The sequence below is a fragment of the Equus caballus genome, chromosome 11 (genome assembly GCF_041296265.1).
Source record: "Equus caballus isolate H_3958 breed thoroughbred chromosome 11, TB-T2T, whole genome shotgun sequence".
Lineage (NCBI taxonomy): Eukaryota > Metazoa > Chordata > Mammalia > Perissodactyla > Equidae > Equus > Equus caballus.
Window position 1 is genome coordinate 6,443,621 of NC_091694.1, and position 14,154 is coordinate 6,457,774.

General features: G+C 57.9%; 1 protein-coding gene across 6 annotated transcripts in view; it reads right to left on the reverse strand.

Annotated features, from left to right (window-relative positions):
• The window catches only part of LLGL2 (LLGL scribble cell polarity complex component 2), a 36,611-nt gene that overhangs the window by 1,471 nt on the left and 20,986 nt on the right, over nucleotides 1–14,154 (reverse strand). For 4 of the 6 annotated variants that reach the window (XM_070225990.1, XM_023652020.2, XM_070225991.1 and 1 more), the window contains 20 exons: nucleotides 13,439–13,536; nucleotides 12,043–12,124; nucleotides 11,640–11,755; nucleotides 11,043–11,201; nucleotides 7,909–8,071; nucleotides 7,627–7,759; nucleotides 7,268–7,322; nucleotides 6,544–6,698; nucleotides 4,994–5,211; nucleotides 4,853–4,920; nucleotides 4,561–4,714; nucleotides 4,367–4,471; nucleotides 3,694–3,986; nucleotides 3,438–3,588; nucleotides 2,908–3,058; nucleotides 2,084–2,200; nucleotides 1,793–1,959; nucleotides 1,056–1,320; nucleotides 656–809; nucleotides 312–340 (listed from right to left, as the gene is read on the reverse strand). In XM_070225990.1, the coding sequence (XP_070082091.1) occupies nucleotides 312–340; nucleotides 656–809; nucleotides 1,056–1,320; nucleotides 1,793–1,959; nucleotides 2,084–2,200; nucleotides 2,908–3,058; nucleotides 3,438–3,588; nucleotides 3,694–3,986; nucleotides 4,367–4,471; nucleotides 4,561–4,714; nucleotides 4,853–4,920; nucleotides 4,994–5,211; nucleotides 6,544–6,698; nucleotides 7,268–7,322; nucleotides 7,627–7,759; nucleotides 7,909–8,071; nucleotides 11,043–11,201; nucleotides 11,640–11,755; nucleotides 12,043–12,124; nucleotides 13,439–13,536 (2,833 nt within the window). The remainder of the gene's footprint in view (nucleotides 1–311; nucleotides 341–655; nucleotides 810–1,055; nucleotides 1,321–1,792; nucleotides 1,960–2,083; nucleotides 2,201–2,907; nucleotides 3,059–3,437; nucleotides 3,589–3,693; nucleotides 3,987–4,366; nucleotides 4,472–4,560; nucleotides 4,715–4,852; nucleotides 4,921–4,993; nucleotides 5,212–6,543; nucleotides 6,699–7,267; nucleotides 7,323–7,626; nucleotides 7,760–7,908; nucleotides 8,072–11,042; nucleotides 11,202–11,639; nucleotides 11,756–12,042; nucleotides 12,125–13,438; nucleotides 13,537–14,154) is intronic. The other 2 variants (XR_011422819.1, XR_011422820.1) reach the window with 1 other exon arrangement.

Consider the following 14,154-nt stretch of genomic DNA (forward strand, 5'->3'; position numbering starts at 1 on the left):
TAGTTGTGGGTCCTTCCAGTTGTGGCATGTGGGATACCGCCTCAGTGTGGCCTAATGAGCGGTGCCATGTCCACACCCAGGATCTGAACTGGTAAAACCCTGGGCCGCCAAAGCGGGGCACGCGAACTTAACCACTCGGCCATGGGGCCAGCCCCAGAGATGCTGTTTCTATTCCTAGCCTGAACATCATCTGCTCACCTGGGGTCCCGTTCCCTCCCTTCCAGCTCCAGGTCTGGGCCCAGGTGTGGTGCAGATGTGCTCACAAGGCCTGTGCCCCCACATGCCCCTGGCCCCAGAGAGGCCTGTCTTACCCTCTCCATCGCTCTGGCTCCCTGAGTTCCTGTAGGGAGAGAGATAGTGAGGATCAGGGGCCACTGGGCTCCCCATTCCAGGTCGAAAAGCCCTGGTCCCAAGAGGTATGTGAACTGACCTAGCCTGCCCTGGGCAGGGGGCCCACTGGAGGTAAACCAAGCCCTGCCCTGGACGGCAGTTTGCACAGAGGGAGGGGCACAGGAAGGGGGGCAGAGCCAGGGCTGGGAGGGTGGGCTGAGCTCACAGGGGAAGGGGACTCTGGCCAGGCCCCAGTGTGCGCCTCAAAAAGAGTGGGGGTGGGGGCGGAGGGGCAGGGGCAAAGGTCACTCGCCCTTTCACCCACCTGGCCCTGCCCAAGGCCTTCTCAGGGCCAGATCCATTGCGGGGGCAGCTGTGGTTCTTGGTTTCTGCTGAGTCCACCAGACACCGGGGCTCAACCAGCCACTTGGTGGAGAGAGAGAAGCGCTCAAACTCCGAAGGTGAGATCAGGTAGAAGCCTGGGGGGTGAAGGAGAAGCCTGGTAGGTGAGGCCAGCCCGGGTCTCCCAAGTCCCACAGCTGCCCTCGGGGCTTCCCTCCTCGGGGGTTAGGGGCCAGGGTCTCCCTCGAAATTCTCCACCTAAGGAGTCTGGCCTTGGCTGCAACAGCCCTGGCCACCCTCCCCAGCAGCCCCTGGCAGCACAGTGGGAGCCCCACACCCAGCCCCGCTCGCAGAAGTCCCGGACACGCCTGCCACCTGCACACCTTGGCCATATTTGGTGAAGACGCAGGAGGCGATGCCACTGACGTCCTCCCGGCGGATGCAGCTGTAACGCACCTGGGGCTTGAGCAGGGGCACTGAGACCACCTGGACGTCACCCAGGTTGGTGAGGACGGCCAGGTGATGCTCCCCGTAGTCCTCCACTCGACAGCTGCCGAAGTGGGCCACGCTGACCCGCCGCACCCGCGAGCCCTCCAGGGCGGTCAGCTTCAGCTTCAGCTTAGCACTCACCTTGGGCAGCGTGAACACCTGGGGGCACAGGGCGGCCAGTCAGACCATGGCCCGACCACAGTTTGCAGGGCTTCATCCAGCCAGAAAGGATTCCTCATGTCCCTGTCTGGTGCTGCCGCTGGGCCCTGCCCTCCACCGCACGCCGCTCAGCTACCCAGCAAAGCCTGTTCAGTCTCGGTGCCCCCCCAGCACTCAGACATGTAGCCAGTACACTTGGGCTGTGAGGACACCAGGGCCACTTATTTCCATGTCTGCGTTTTCTGTCCCTCCCACAGACACAGTTCCTGCTTCGGTGTCCCCACCACTGACCAGGGGCACAGGGACTCCACCAAGAACCCTCTCCCTTCCTCTGTCCCTGCAGCCCCTCACACACCAACTGCATATACAACTTTCAGTGAGTCCCAGCCACTGTCATTTGTGCTCATGGCCTGAGCCCCGCTCCCCATGTCCCAGGGATTGCTGGGGGACCCTGCCTCTACCCGCACAGCACCTTGAACTGCTCCTCTGACACAACAAGCAGTTGGTGGCTTCCCTGCATGTCTGGGCTCTTCGACAGGTCATGCGCCACTTCCAGGGGCTCAGGAAGGGGCACGCTGTGTCCATCCAGCACCAGGATGCCCACTATGGGCGCTCGGTGCATTAGCTGGATCTCCTTGGCTACAGGGAAGGAGGAAGGCTAGTGGTTGGGCGGTCGGGCAGAGGGAGGGCGAGGCTGGAGACACCCTCCCATCCCCACATAGGCAGACAAGCACCTTCCACTCTCTCTCTGCTCAGTACTCACCCTGCTCTGCCCGCACCAGCTCATCCATTCTCCGCTCAGCGGGGGGCACACGCAGGGCGAAGGCGTAGACAGCACCCCCATTGGTTCCAGCCCACAGTGAGGGGCAGTGGCGGGAGCCTGCCAGGAGGCAAAGGGCTATAGCTAACTCCTGGCTCTGGGGGTCAAGTGCAGCCAGGTGACCTAGGCTTATGTCCTGGCCTTGCCAGTTACTACCTGTGTGACTCCAAGCTCAAGTCAGTAAACCAGGTAAGCCTCGATTTCTTCCCCTGTAAAATGGAACTGCTATGGGCTCTGCCTACCTCCCAGGGTGCAGACAGGAAAGGCTGGAAAAGCTCTCTGACAACCAAGGGCCCCGTGCACAGATGATCCCGAATCCAGGACAGCTCAGCCCTCAAGATACAGCAGCAGATGGCCTCCAGCCCACCCTTATCCCGGCAGGAGGGAGCAGGGGAGAAACAGCCAGGGGAGCTTCTGTAAGGCCCTCTGCGTACCAGCAGGCACGTGGCATGCCACAACCCTCCCAGCCACTCTAGGAGAAAGATATTCCCCCATTTTACAGGGAGAGAAGCTGAGACCCAGAAAGGTTAAGTGACACATCCAAGGCCACACTTCTAGAGAGCGGTGAAGCCTAAATATGGAGCCAGGACAACCACACTCGGAGCCCCGAGGAGGGACGGGAAGGAGGCAGCTGGGGGCTCTGGTCTCCCCTTGCTCAAAGGGGAAACCCCTCTTAGGGTTCCGCCAGCCAGGCTAGCAGCGGCCTCCAACATGCCCTCATGCCAGGGGGGCCTTTCTCAGCCCCCCACCTCAGGCTGGCCACTCACTGTCCCTCAAGTAGGTGTCAGCGAAGTAGAGGGTCCGGACGAAGCCTGTGAAGGAGTCCTCCGCCGAGCGGGCCTCGATCTTGCGCTGCACAGGCGCCAGCTCCATGTTCTGCAGGCCCGTCCGCTCTGCCCTGGAGCTTCCCTCTGGCACCTGCAGTGGGTGGGCCGGGCGGGCATGAGGGTGGGCTCTGGCCCCCCAACGGGGGCATCCGATTGCTCAACACGGGTCCTTCCAGGGGAAGACTGGCCACAGCCCATGGCACCACCTGCCTGGTAACAGTTACTGAAGACTTGACCCTAAGGCGTTAAAATGATTGCCTTTTACACTTGGGAAAGCTGAGGCACAGAGGAGCAGTGTGACACATCCGAGGCCACATAGCTGGTGGGTGGTAGGGCAGGACATGAACCTATGTGGTATAGCTCAAAGCCTCTGCTTGAGCCAAAGCAAGGGGGTGGGGAGTAGTAGTAGCTTGGATCTGCTGCTGGCTGCTCTGAGCTCTGCCTGGGTACGAGGTCAGCCTTGGCCTCACCTCCCCCGGGGGCCCAGCTGGCCGCCGCTTCCGGCTGGACACTCGGCTGCGACGTATCCGGCGGAAGGACTGGCGCAGGGACTTCTTTAGGGACTTCACACGGGACAGTGGGCCCTCCAAGGCTAGCTGGTCGCTGGGGTGCAGTGTGCACCTGGGGGAAACATCAAGTCCTCAGTGCTGCCAGGGCCCAAGGGCCCCTGCCCAGCACCAATCCCAGACCCGGGCCCCGACCACCCTGGGCAGGCAGGCTGCTCACTTGACAAAGACCTGTCGCCGTTGCTGGTGGTCAAAGAGGCCAAAGCCGTGGCTGGTGCCAAAGGCCACGAGCCGCCACTCAGAGTGTAGGGCCAAGGAGGTGACCACAGCCGGGGGCTGGCACTGCACCAACACAAAGGGTTGGAAGCCGGGCTCGAAGCGCACGGGCCCTGGGCGGGCACACAGGCGCTCGTGCCCCTTCCAGCGGTAGCCCTCCTGGTCCTGCAGCAGGTCGGCCTCCACCTGCTCCACAGTGTGCTCTGCCTCCTCGTCATTCAGCTCCAGCACGAGCACCTGGGAAAGGCAGCAGATGGGCTGAGCAAACCCCAGCAGCAACAGACAGCGGGACCTCAGGGACCCTGATGGTGGGGACAGCAAAGGACCTGGACACATGGCAAGGCCCAGGGCGCAAGCAGGGCCAAAAGGCCTCTGCCCAATCCGTAGCTCTTAATTCTGGAAGAGAAACAACAATCCCAAAAGGCTCCAGGCAACCTCAATCCACTGGGAAAAGCACGGAGCTGCAGGGGCTCCTGGTGACACCGTCAGTGGGCACTCAAGGGGCTGGTTCCTGTCCCTGCTGCTCCCTAATCCTGAGGAGGCTCATGGGCCTGAATGCTGCCCAGGGTCACCTGATCACTCCCACCCCGCTCCCTACTCCCAGCCCAGCCTGCTACCTGCCCTGCCGTGCCTGCCACAGCCAGGTAGCCACTGTATTTGCAGAGGAAAATCTTCTGGATGCCCAGCCGGGGATCATCACTGTAGGGGTCGAAGGAGCCCACCTGACAAGGGAGAGGAGGCCCATGAGCGGCCATAAGTGCCAGACTCAGCCTGTCCCTGCCCTCCCTGGTTCCCAGGCTCCCAGACTCACCTTGCGGAGTGGGGGCCACTCATCTTCGCCCTGGGCACTGAGGTTCTCGTTGGGGTCTGTGTCAGTGAGGAACACTCGTACCGTGCTGAGTTTATAGAGCAGCCGCAAGCAGACGCCAGAGGCGTCCCAGAACCGCACCGTGCCATCCTCGTGCCTGTGGGCAAAGCCCACCAGCTAGTGTGAGAAGGATGTGGGCCCGGGGGTGCCTGGGACTGGCACGCATCCCTCTGGGCTCTGCTTCTGCCCCATATATTCTACTAAGCAGAAGGAGAATGGCATTAAAGTCACCTACCCCGTGAGCAGCAGGTCCCTCTGGGGCGGGGCCGGGGCCAGACTGGTGCCACCATCAATGGGCCACTCCTAGAGAATGAGGCCAACAAGTCCATGGGAGAGCTTGGCCCCAAGGTGGGGCTGGGGCTAGCACTGGACCTACCATGGTGGAGAAGTGTGTATTCTGCCGGCTGCCAGCAGCAATGATCCGCTCCCACAGCTTCAGGGGGATGTTGGAGACGTGGTGGGAGCAGGTGATGGCAGAGCAGTGCAGGGAGGCCAGGTAGGGAGGCTGGACCAGCGGCCAACCGGCTGTCTGCAGGTCAATCACCACCAGCTCCTCCTCAGCCAGCACCACTAGTGCGTAGGGGTCATCAAAGGCTGAGGGGACAAACCAAGGGCCAGGGGCTGCAGAAGCCAGTAGGAAGCAGTTTGCCCCAGCCAGCACTGTGGAATCTGAAGCTCTAGGGTTGGAGCCAGGGAATCTGCATTTTAAAGATAAGCTCCAAATCCAACAATGTATAAAGAAAATCCCACCATGACCAAGGGGGATTTATTCCAGGTGGGCAAGGCAGTTCAACATACAGAAATCAATTAATGGACTCCATCACATCGATGGGCTAAAATGGAAAACTACATGATCATATGGACAGACGCAGACAAAGTATTTGACAAAATCCAACACCCATTTATGATAAAAACTCTCAGTAAACTAGGAATAGAGGGGAACTTCCTCAACTTGATAAATAATATCTACAAAAGAGCTACAGCTAACAACATAACTTAATGGTGAGAAACTCGAACTCTCCCACTAAGATCAGGAATAAGGCAAGGAGGTCCCCTCTCACTACTCCTTTTCAAGTCCTAGATAATGCAATAAGACAAGGAAAGGAAATGAAAGGTATAGAGATTGGGAAGGAAGAAATAAAACTGTCTTTGTTCACAGATGACATTATCATTGATGTAGAAAATCCTGAAGAATCAATTAAAAGACTGGACCCTGCTGCTGTGTCAGGTGTGAGGAGGGAAGAGGCTGAGAAATGAGGAACAGCAGGCTTGGAGTCTCCCTCCAAATGGCCTTGAGGCTGGGAAAACAGCCTAGGGTGTCCCGAGCAGGCCCAGTCCCCTCACCTGCAGGCCTGGGCCTTGTCAGGTCAGTCATTTGGGGAGGAGGCCTTCCCTCCTGGAGATCTCCTGCTGAGCCTCCTCTCCAGGTTTCAACATCAGCCCTTCCTGGTCTTGCCTGTCACCCAATTCATGAGGCTGACTCAGGGCTTTGCTGTCCTGGCCAAGCTCCAGGAGGCTGGCTCAGAACTGGCCCCAAGCTGCACCCCCAGCCCCACCCCATAAGGAGGGCTTCAGCATGTCTAAGCCAGGACCCCCCTGCCTCAGACAGGTAGGCATTAAACCCAACCGTACAGATCTGCCCTCTTTGGGCTAAGGCCCACCAGAGCTGAGGAAGGGCAAAGAGAGCTTCAGATGGGCAGGAGTTGTGACCAGCAAGGATGAAGCCACAGGCCAGCAGGGAAGGAGAGAAAGAGACTGATTTTGGCTGCTGGCCTTGGAGGCACTAAGAAGGGATAGAGTGGGGACTCAGGCAGTGGCAGGTTTGGGAATGCCTGTGCAGGCCCCTCCTCTTTATTTACAGATGGACCTGCAACTCCACACCTTCCAGTGACTAGCCCCCCACAGCCATGCCTGAAGCTCGCCTACCTGCTGCAGGGTCTGCCTCGGCAAGGACAGTAAAGTCAATGACACGGGAGGTGAAGTCGAAGGCTGTCTGCTGGTCATTGTGGATCACTGAGATGCAGTGGCGGTCCCCATAGCTGGCCCGAGGCATACCACCCTGGAAGATGGTGAAGGGCGACCTGGCAGGCACAGAAGAGTGGGGGTGGGGAATGGGAAGCGGCTCCCGACAGACCCCAGATGGCCACAGGCTCAGCAGGCAGCTTGGACTTTCCTGTGACCGGCCTCCATGGCAGGGCCTGAGCGGAAGGCCAGTCTCAGGGTGAACGCTCACACAAGGTCCCAGGAGCGGGGTGGGGAGGACCGACTGCAGCAGCCCAGGAGAACCTGGGGGTGAGGTAGGGACGTGCAGACTGCTGGTTCTGAAACACTGCAGCCACTCCTGCTTCAACCAGAGGGGCCCCTCTTTCTGCTTTATATTGGGTCTCCCTACATGATTCTTTCTGAGGAAATGGGGCTGCTGCTAAAACAGAGTTTGAAACCTGCTGAAACAGGTGGCTGGGCGGGAGGATAGAACGGTAAGATGGGCATGTGTTTTCAGGAATTAGCCCTTGCTCCTCTCCCTGGAGTCCAAGACCTGAACGTGGGACCCAAAGGCACTCGCTAGGTGCTGTCTCCCCCAGCAGAGGCCTTTTCGGCCTTCCTCTAGGAAGGCTCTGGAAAGGGAAGAGGACAGAGCAGTCGTACCTACCCCTGCCTGGTGGTCAGCCAGAAGATTTTGGTAATAGCTTTGCAAGGAAAAGGACCTACAAAAAAAGGATTAGCTTGAACGGGTCCTCCCACTCAGAGGCACGTGGGCCCGCAGGCACACAGCTCCCTCACACCCACACATGCCCGTGAGTCTTGCTCTAAGCCAGCCACAGTGGGCGTCAGAAACCTGCCGTATGGCTTTAGACAAGCCTTTGCCTCTCTGGGCCCCAGGTTTTTCTCCTATGAGTTGGGCACCTATCCCTGAAGGCAGGATAGAGCAACTGGGAACAGAGAGGACATTGCTCCGCAATGAACTGAAAGGCAGTGCCGGTGACAGGGCAGGGTGGGCAGAGCACTGACCGTAAGGCACGTGGCTGTGCAGGGGCTCCAGTGGCTGGGCGTCGGTGGACACAGGCCACTGGTGATAGCTGCCGTCAGAATGGCAGCTGACAATCAGGCGGCCGTCCCGCTGCCAGCACACGTTCTCCAGTTGCTTCGGGGAGGAGAGGCAGAGAGTGCAGGCTGGGATCAGGGCGGTAGTCCCCTCGCCCGCACCCCCACCCCTCGGCACATGGGCTGCATGGGATACGCGGGGTCTGGGAGAGCCACGTGGCGCCTGCCACTGTCCCAGGCACCACCCACCTGGCTGCTGAGGAAATGGCAGAGCACACGGCTGCCCCGCAGGTCCCAGATGACAACGAGGCCCCGGCTGTAGCCGATGAGGATCTGGTGGGGGTCTCGAGGGTGTTCCTGCAGAGCCTCCACCATCTCAAACACGCGCCGCTGGCGGGCCTCCTCTGGCAACCTGGGCGAGGGGAGCCCTGTGAGCTTGCCGCCGTCCACCAGCGGGCAAAGCCAAGAGCAGGGCACAGCACGCACGGTGTGCCGTGCAGCAGCAGGCACGGGATGCACCAGCATGGAAAGATCACCAGGACACATCGCCAAGGGGAGAGAAGCAACGCGTACAACAGGACAGTGATAGCTAAAAACCCCTCGAGGATGCACACGCAGGTGGCACAACTCTAAGAAAAGGCAAGGAAGTGATTTCTAGAAAAGCCGATGTGGTGGCGGCCTCTAGGGGTGGAGGGAGTTGTGACTGGGAAAAGGCACATGGGGGCTCCTGGGAGGCTGACAAAGTGCTGTTTCTTTGCCTGGGGCTGGCTGCAAGGATGATCACTTTACAAGAATCCATCAAACTGGGCCAGCGGCATGGCCGAGTGGTTGGGTTTGCGCGCTCTGCTTCAGCGGCCCAGGGTTTTGCTGGTTCGAATCCTGGGTGCAGACATGGCACCACTCATCGGTCCATGCTGGGGTGGCGTCCCACATGCCACAGCCAGAAGGACCCACAACTAAAAATATACAACTATGTACCGGAGGGCTTTGGGAGAAAAAGGAAACATAAAATGTTAAAAAAAAAAAAGAATCCATTAAACTGTACATTCTTATTTAGTGCATTTCTGCAAGGAGGTGGTATTTCATTATAAAAAATTTTAAGACCCACAAAACAAAACTCTATCTTAGCTGGCTGGGCTTTGAGCCTTGACCCCTTCCTCCTTCTCTGGGCCTGGAATGCTGACGTGAAGTCTGGAGGTGCTGCAGCCAAAAGAACACCATGAGGTGGCAGGCACAGGACCAAGAGCCAAGACCAAGGATGGTGAGTAGGAAATAGAAACGGCCTGGACCCCAAGGGGATGACTATGCCCCAAACCCACCAACCCTCCATGTTTGATACATCCCCAAAGACCAATCCTATACACCAGGGACAGCTGGCATAGGCCTTTCCGGAGGTGGAATTCAAATTGGGATGGGGAGGTCAAAGGGGCCTTTAACCTTATTTGTAAAGTTTTAATTTCTGGAGAGGATGCTATAAGGATCTATTATATAATTAAAAAAATCAATTGATCTTAAATGAAAAGTAAACAATGCAAGAATTACACCATCTTGGAAAATACAGAGAAGCATCAGGAAGAACTTAAGAGGAAGCTGTGCAGCAGGTCTGATGACGCTGCCGACTCCAGGTACCTGCCCTCCAGACTTCCTCTTGCCAGCATGTCTGCACGCTTCACTTACTCATTTAAAAACTGGAATTACACTGTAATACACTGTTTTGCAACTTGCTTTTTTTCTCCCCTACTTAAAAGACCATGGCCATTTTCTCATGTTAGCTCAGGGCCAATCTTCCCTACACACACATAAAAAAATTCTTTGAAATATTCTTTTTTTTTTTCCCCTAAAGATTGGCACCTGAGCTAACAACTATTGCCAATCTTCCTTTTTTTTTGTTTTCTGCTTTATCTTCCCAAACCCCCCCGTACATAGTTGTATACCTTAGTTGCAGGTCCTTCTAGTTGTGGGATGTGGGACGCTGCCTCAACGTGGCCTGACGAGTGGTGCCATGTCCAGGCCCAGGATCCGAACCCTGGGCCGCCGCAGTGGAGTGCGTGAACTTAACCTCTCGGCCACGGAGCCAGCCCCCTGAAATATTCTTAATGAATGCAAATAATGCCCTTATATAGATGAATACTGTGGGACAATTAGATGGTTTCAACTTTTGCCATTAAAAACAGCCCTATAATGATCATTCTTGTGTATGCATTTCTCCCTTAGGACGGAGACCTTTTCAGAGACAGAGTTGCTAGACTAAAGTGTTGGATATTTCAAAAAGTTAGTGTTGTCAAAGTGGAGGTTGAACAAGGATTTAGATTGGCACGAGGGGTTCCCGGGGCACTCAGCTGGGAAAGCCCAGGGGGTAGCCATGGCCGAGGGGAAGGCCCCTCCTCAACTGGACTCCCACCAGCACAGGGTGAGGCAGGCACTGGCATGGCCACACGGTGAGGAGCAGGTCCTCCCACCATCCTGCCCACAGACCGGGCGCCTAGGCTGAGAACCAGCCGTGCCTGCCATCTTGCAAACAGTCCTGCTCAGACCATGTCACGCTGCCCTGACTCTACCCTGCCAAGAGGGAAAGACACAGCTTATGCTCAGAGGGACCCAGTCCCAAGCAGGAATCCTCCCAACCCAGCAATGCCCTGCCCTGGACAGCCTGGCCCTACGGCTGTGAGTGTGTTGCAAGCTGGTCCAGAGCCCTTCAGGGGCACAGTCCCGCTGGCTCAAGCCTCAAGCAGCTCCATGTCCCAGCACCCTGGCCTCCTCCCCACCCCTCGTAACTGAAGAACATTCCATTGCTACCAACCCTTCATCTCCTCCCTGTCTGGGCCCCAGCCCCTCTCTCCACACCCAGACTCGATCTGACTATCACAGACACCACCACAAAGGAGCAAAGCTTCCAAAATGATCTGAAGAAACCTACAAGGTTGTGGCTGTCAAGTATTTTTAGCCCTGGAGCCTGCGTGCAAATGGAAACCTAGCAGACACCAAAGCACAAACATCAGACGCTGCCCCAGCTGACGCAGGGAGGTTTGGGCCCCGTCCGGCCCCACTGCAGAGCCCCTGGAATTTTGAGATACGTGGTATCAGCGCAAAGAAGGCTGGACTAAGAGTTAGTGCCATTACACAATCATTGAGCTTATTTTCCTCAGCTTTAAACGAAGTGACAAGTCACCCCCAGGATCTCTTTCAGTGCTATGAGGCTAACACATTATGGAGTGAGATTCTCAGTTTGGGGGACAGGTGGGAAGCTGAAAGTCTCTCCTCCCATCCCCATAAGACTTCCCAGGAGAGAAATAAGCTTCTGAGACAGTATCAGGGACCAAAGGAAGGAGGACATGCGCAACTCGAGGGATGGGTTCCTAACGGCAGCGGGTCTCCGGGCTCACCGCTGCAGCACGGCATCCGGGCTGATGGTCCGGTCCTCCAGGGTGCGGAAGGCAGGCAGCTGTACCACAAACACGTTGCCGCTCTCAGTGCCCAGGTAGAGCAGCTCTCGGGAGGAATGTGGCAGGACCACGGTGATCTGTGTGGCACTGGGGGCAGCCCTGCAGACAGGAACGGCTGTGAGCTGGCTGCTGCCCAGACAGGGGAGACCCCACGGATAGGATCCCCCACTCCTGGCTGCCCTCACCAGCCCAGGGAAGGCCTCGCCAAGGGAAAGCAGGCCTGTGAGAGCCTTTAACAGGGTTCATGGTATCTTGGGCCAGGACAAACATAGTGGTTACTTTCTGCCAAGACAGCAGACAGATGGCAGAGAGCTTGGGCTGGGAGGCAGAAGAATCTCTCCTGCACAGGTGCCGTGCGGATGGAGGGTGGCAGGCACCAGCCCTGCACCTCTATCCAGAGCGCTTGCAGGTGGAGATGCATTGGCTCCAACACCTGCCAGGACTGCCAAAGGCTCCACAGAACCCTCAAGGGTGATCCCCCCCCGTGTGGGGTGCATGGGGCAGGCTGGCTGGGGAGCAAGGGGACTGAGTCTTTACCCTGGGGGGCCACGCAGCATGAAACTCTCATCCTCCTGTAGCTCTGACACCCCACCTTTCACCTTCAGGCTCCACAGGTGCAGGCTGTTGTCGTCCAGCAGAGTGACCAGCTGGCACTAGGGAGGGAACAGGATGGGGGCAGGAGTCTGCTGTCTCATTAACCAGGGAGCACCATGGCCTTTACATACATGGGTGGCCCAGTCAGTGCTGGTTGTTTCAAAGAGCCCCACAACCAAGAGACCCCTGGCTACTGTTAGGGTGGCCCATGAATCAGAGCTGGGGACAGGCAGGTGGTCCCAGGTCCTCCCAGCAGCAACAAACACCCAGCGCCACCCAATGACTGCTTCTCTACACACCCCTTCCGGGAGATATGAGAGTAAGAAGGGCATGGAGGGGCCCTCACCTGGCCAGGCAGGAAATGGATCTGCACTACGGCGTTGTTCTCCCGGTGCAGCCCCATGAACTCCACCCCTGGGGCACCATAGCTAGGAGCAGCAGGCTCAGGAAAAGCTCCAGAAGGCAGGATACCACCCCTGGGCCCACCCAAGTGCCAGCACCTCTGGGCCCACGTGGCAAGGAATGTAAAACAGCTGGCAGCAGAGAAGGGCTTGCCCTCCCTGCAGAAAGCCGAGCTGTGTCTGAGGCCTGGGTGGGGAAGAGAGGTCAGTGGTCCTGACCCTGAGGGTGGAGTCAGCCAACCAGGGAGAGCTTTCCTAGCCAGGCAGGTGGGAGTGACTCCTTAGAAGGGTGAAGCCTTATCTCTGCAACTGTTAGGCGGCTCGCTGTACCCCCACCCCCAGCCCGCAACCTGAGCTGCAACAGACTCATCAGCTACCACACAGTGGCACCTGTGCGAAAACACAGAGCACACCTGTGGGCCCACCCCTGGCAGCCATCGCTGTGAGTCTTAGCACTGGGGATTGGTAACCAGGATATGGCCGTGGCCTGGCAATGATTAACCAGCTGAAGGAGGGTTGAGCTGGCCATGGCACCTGGGCCCCTGCCATGTAGACACCATCTCCAGCCTGGCCCAGCCGATTCAAGGCACCCTGCCCTCCACGCCCGTGCTGCAGCAGACAGGGACGGAAGAGAGTTACAGCTTCACTGGAAGAGACACCAGCTGGGCTCTCCATGGGTGGTCCTCCACCTCCCAGTTTCCCTAGGTCCCACCCTGGCTCGCTCTGCGGGCTTAGGTCAGATTTGAGAGTGGGAACGGGGCTCCCAGACTTTTAACCCAGCCCAGGCCAGCCAGAGGAGCCAAGCAGTGGTCCCCCCACCCTGAAATCTGTGCGCTTGCCTCTGAAATGGCCTGGAGGCCTCGTCAACCCAGAACCAATGCTTTGGATAAAAGATGATCCAACTGGACTATGTCCAGCCTCAGGCCAAGGAAAGACTATCCCTGCCAACCAGAAGTCCACTCTACCTTCGGGTGTGCGTGCGCACACGCGCGCGTGTGTGTGTATACATGGGGGGCAGAATCTGGAAGAGCAGCCGCCTTAGCACTGCTCCTCTAACCCAAGGCCACTTTATCTCTGGTTTGCACAGAGCTCTGGGGCCAGTCTACTGACTCTCACTGGGAAAAAGGTTTAAAGAAGCTTCGTGGCCCACCCCCCACCTCCACTCACTGCATTCAGGGTGGACTCCTGAGAGGGTATTTGGAACATCCCAGGAACAACAGGAGTCACCTGCACCTTGCTTTTATTTGGAAGGTGGGGGTCCTTTCTGAATCTCACCAATGCCAAGGCCCCTGCCCCTTCCAGGGCCTCTCTGGGTAGGAGCTGGGGGGATGGAAAGGATACAGCTTGACGGCTCCGGAGCGGGTGCCGATGGCCAGGATGTGCAGAGAGGGGCTGTAGCCGAGGGCACTGGGCTGGTGCGGGAAGCCATGTTCCACCGTCTGTAACGAGAACCACACGGGCACAGGCCTGCAGACATATCCCCTCCGCCCCTCCACAGCTGGGGGGCCAGTGCTGGACGGCGGGGCTGCAGCACAGAGCCACCCCCAGCAGGAAGGAGGAATTCAGTCATGTTTGGGTTGCTACCTAGACGCACCAGTGTAGAGTCAATCCCAGACCCTTCTGGGCCCCACCCCCTATCCATTTCTGACCCGGTGCTTGGCCACGTGGCCATTCCTGGGCGCTCATTCTCCCCAACATCATGATGGCCACTTGGTGTTCTCCAAGAGCTCTGACTTGGTTCCCCCACCACTCATACTGTGGGTGACCAACCCAGCCCTCCTGAGGCGATGCGGGGAAAGTAAGGGAAGCTTTGGGGGCTAGCATAGGTTGTTCAGGAAGCCTGGTTCCACTGCAGCTCCAGGCCGGCCCCTGGGTCCCCGGGAACCCACAGTGGCCCTTTCCAGTTCTGGGCTTTCTGAGGCTCCTCCAGTCCTGAACATCAGCTCTCTCTCAAGTGCCCTCGTTGTCACTGTGAGTTCCCCACCATCTTCCCAGGGAGGAAGTTTCTGGAGTGTTGTTGTAGATGCATGCTTTTGCTCATTTCTTATTAGAGAAGT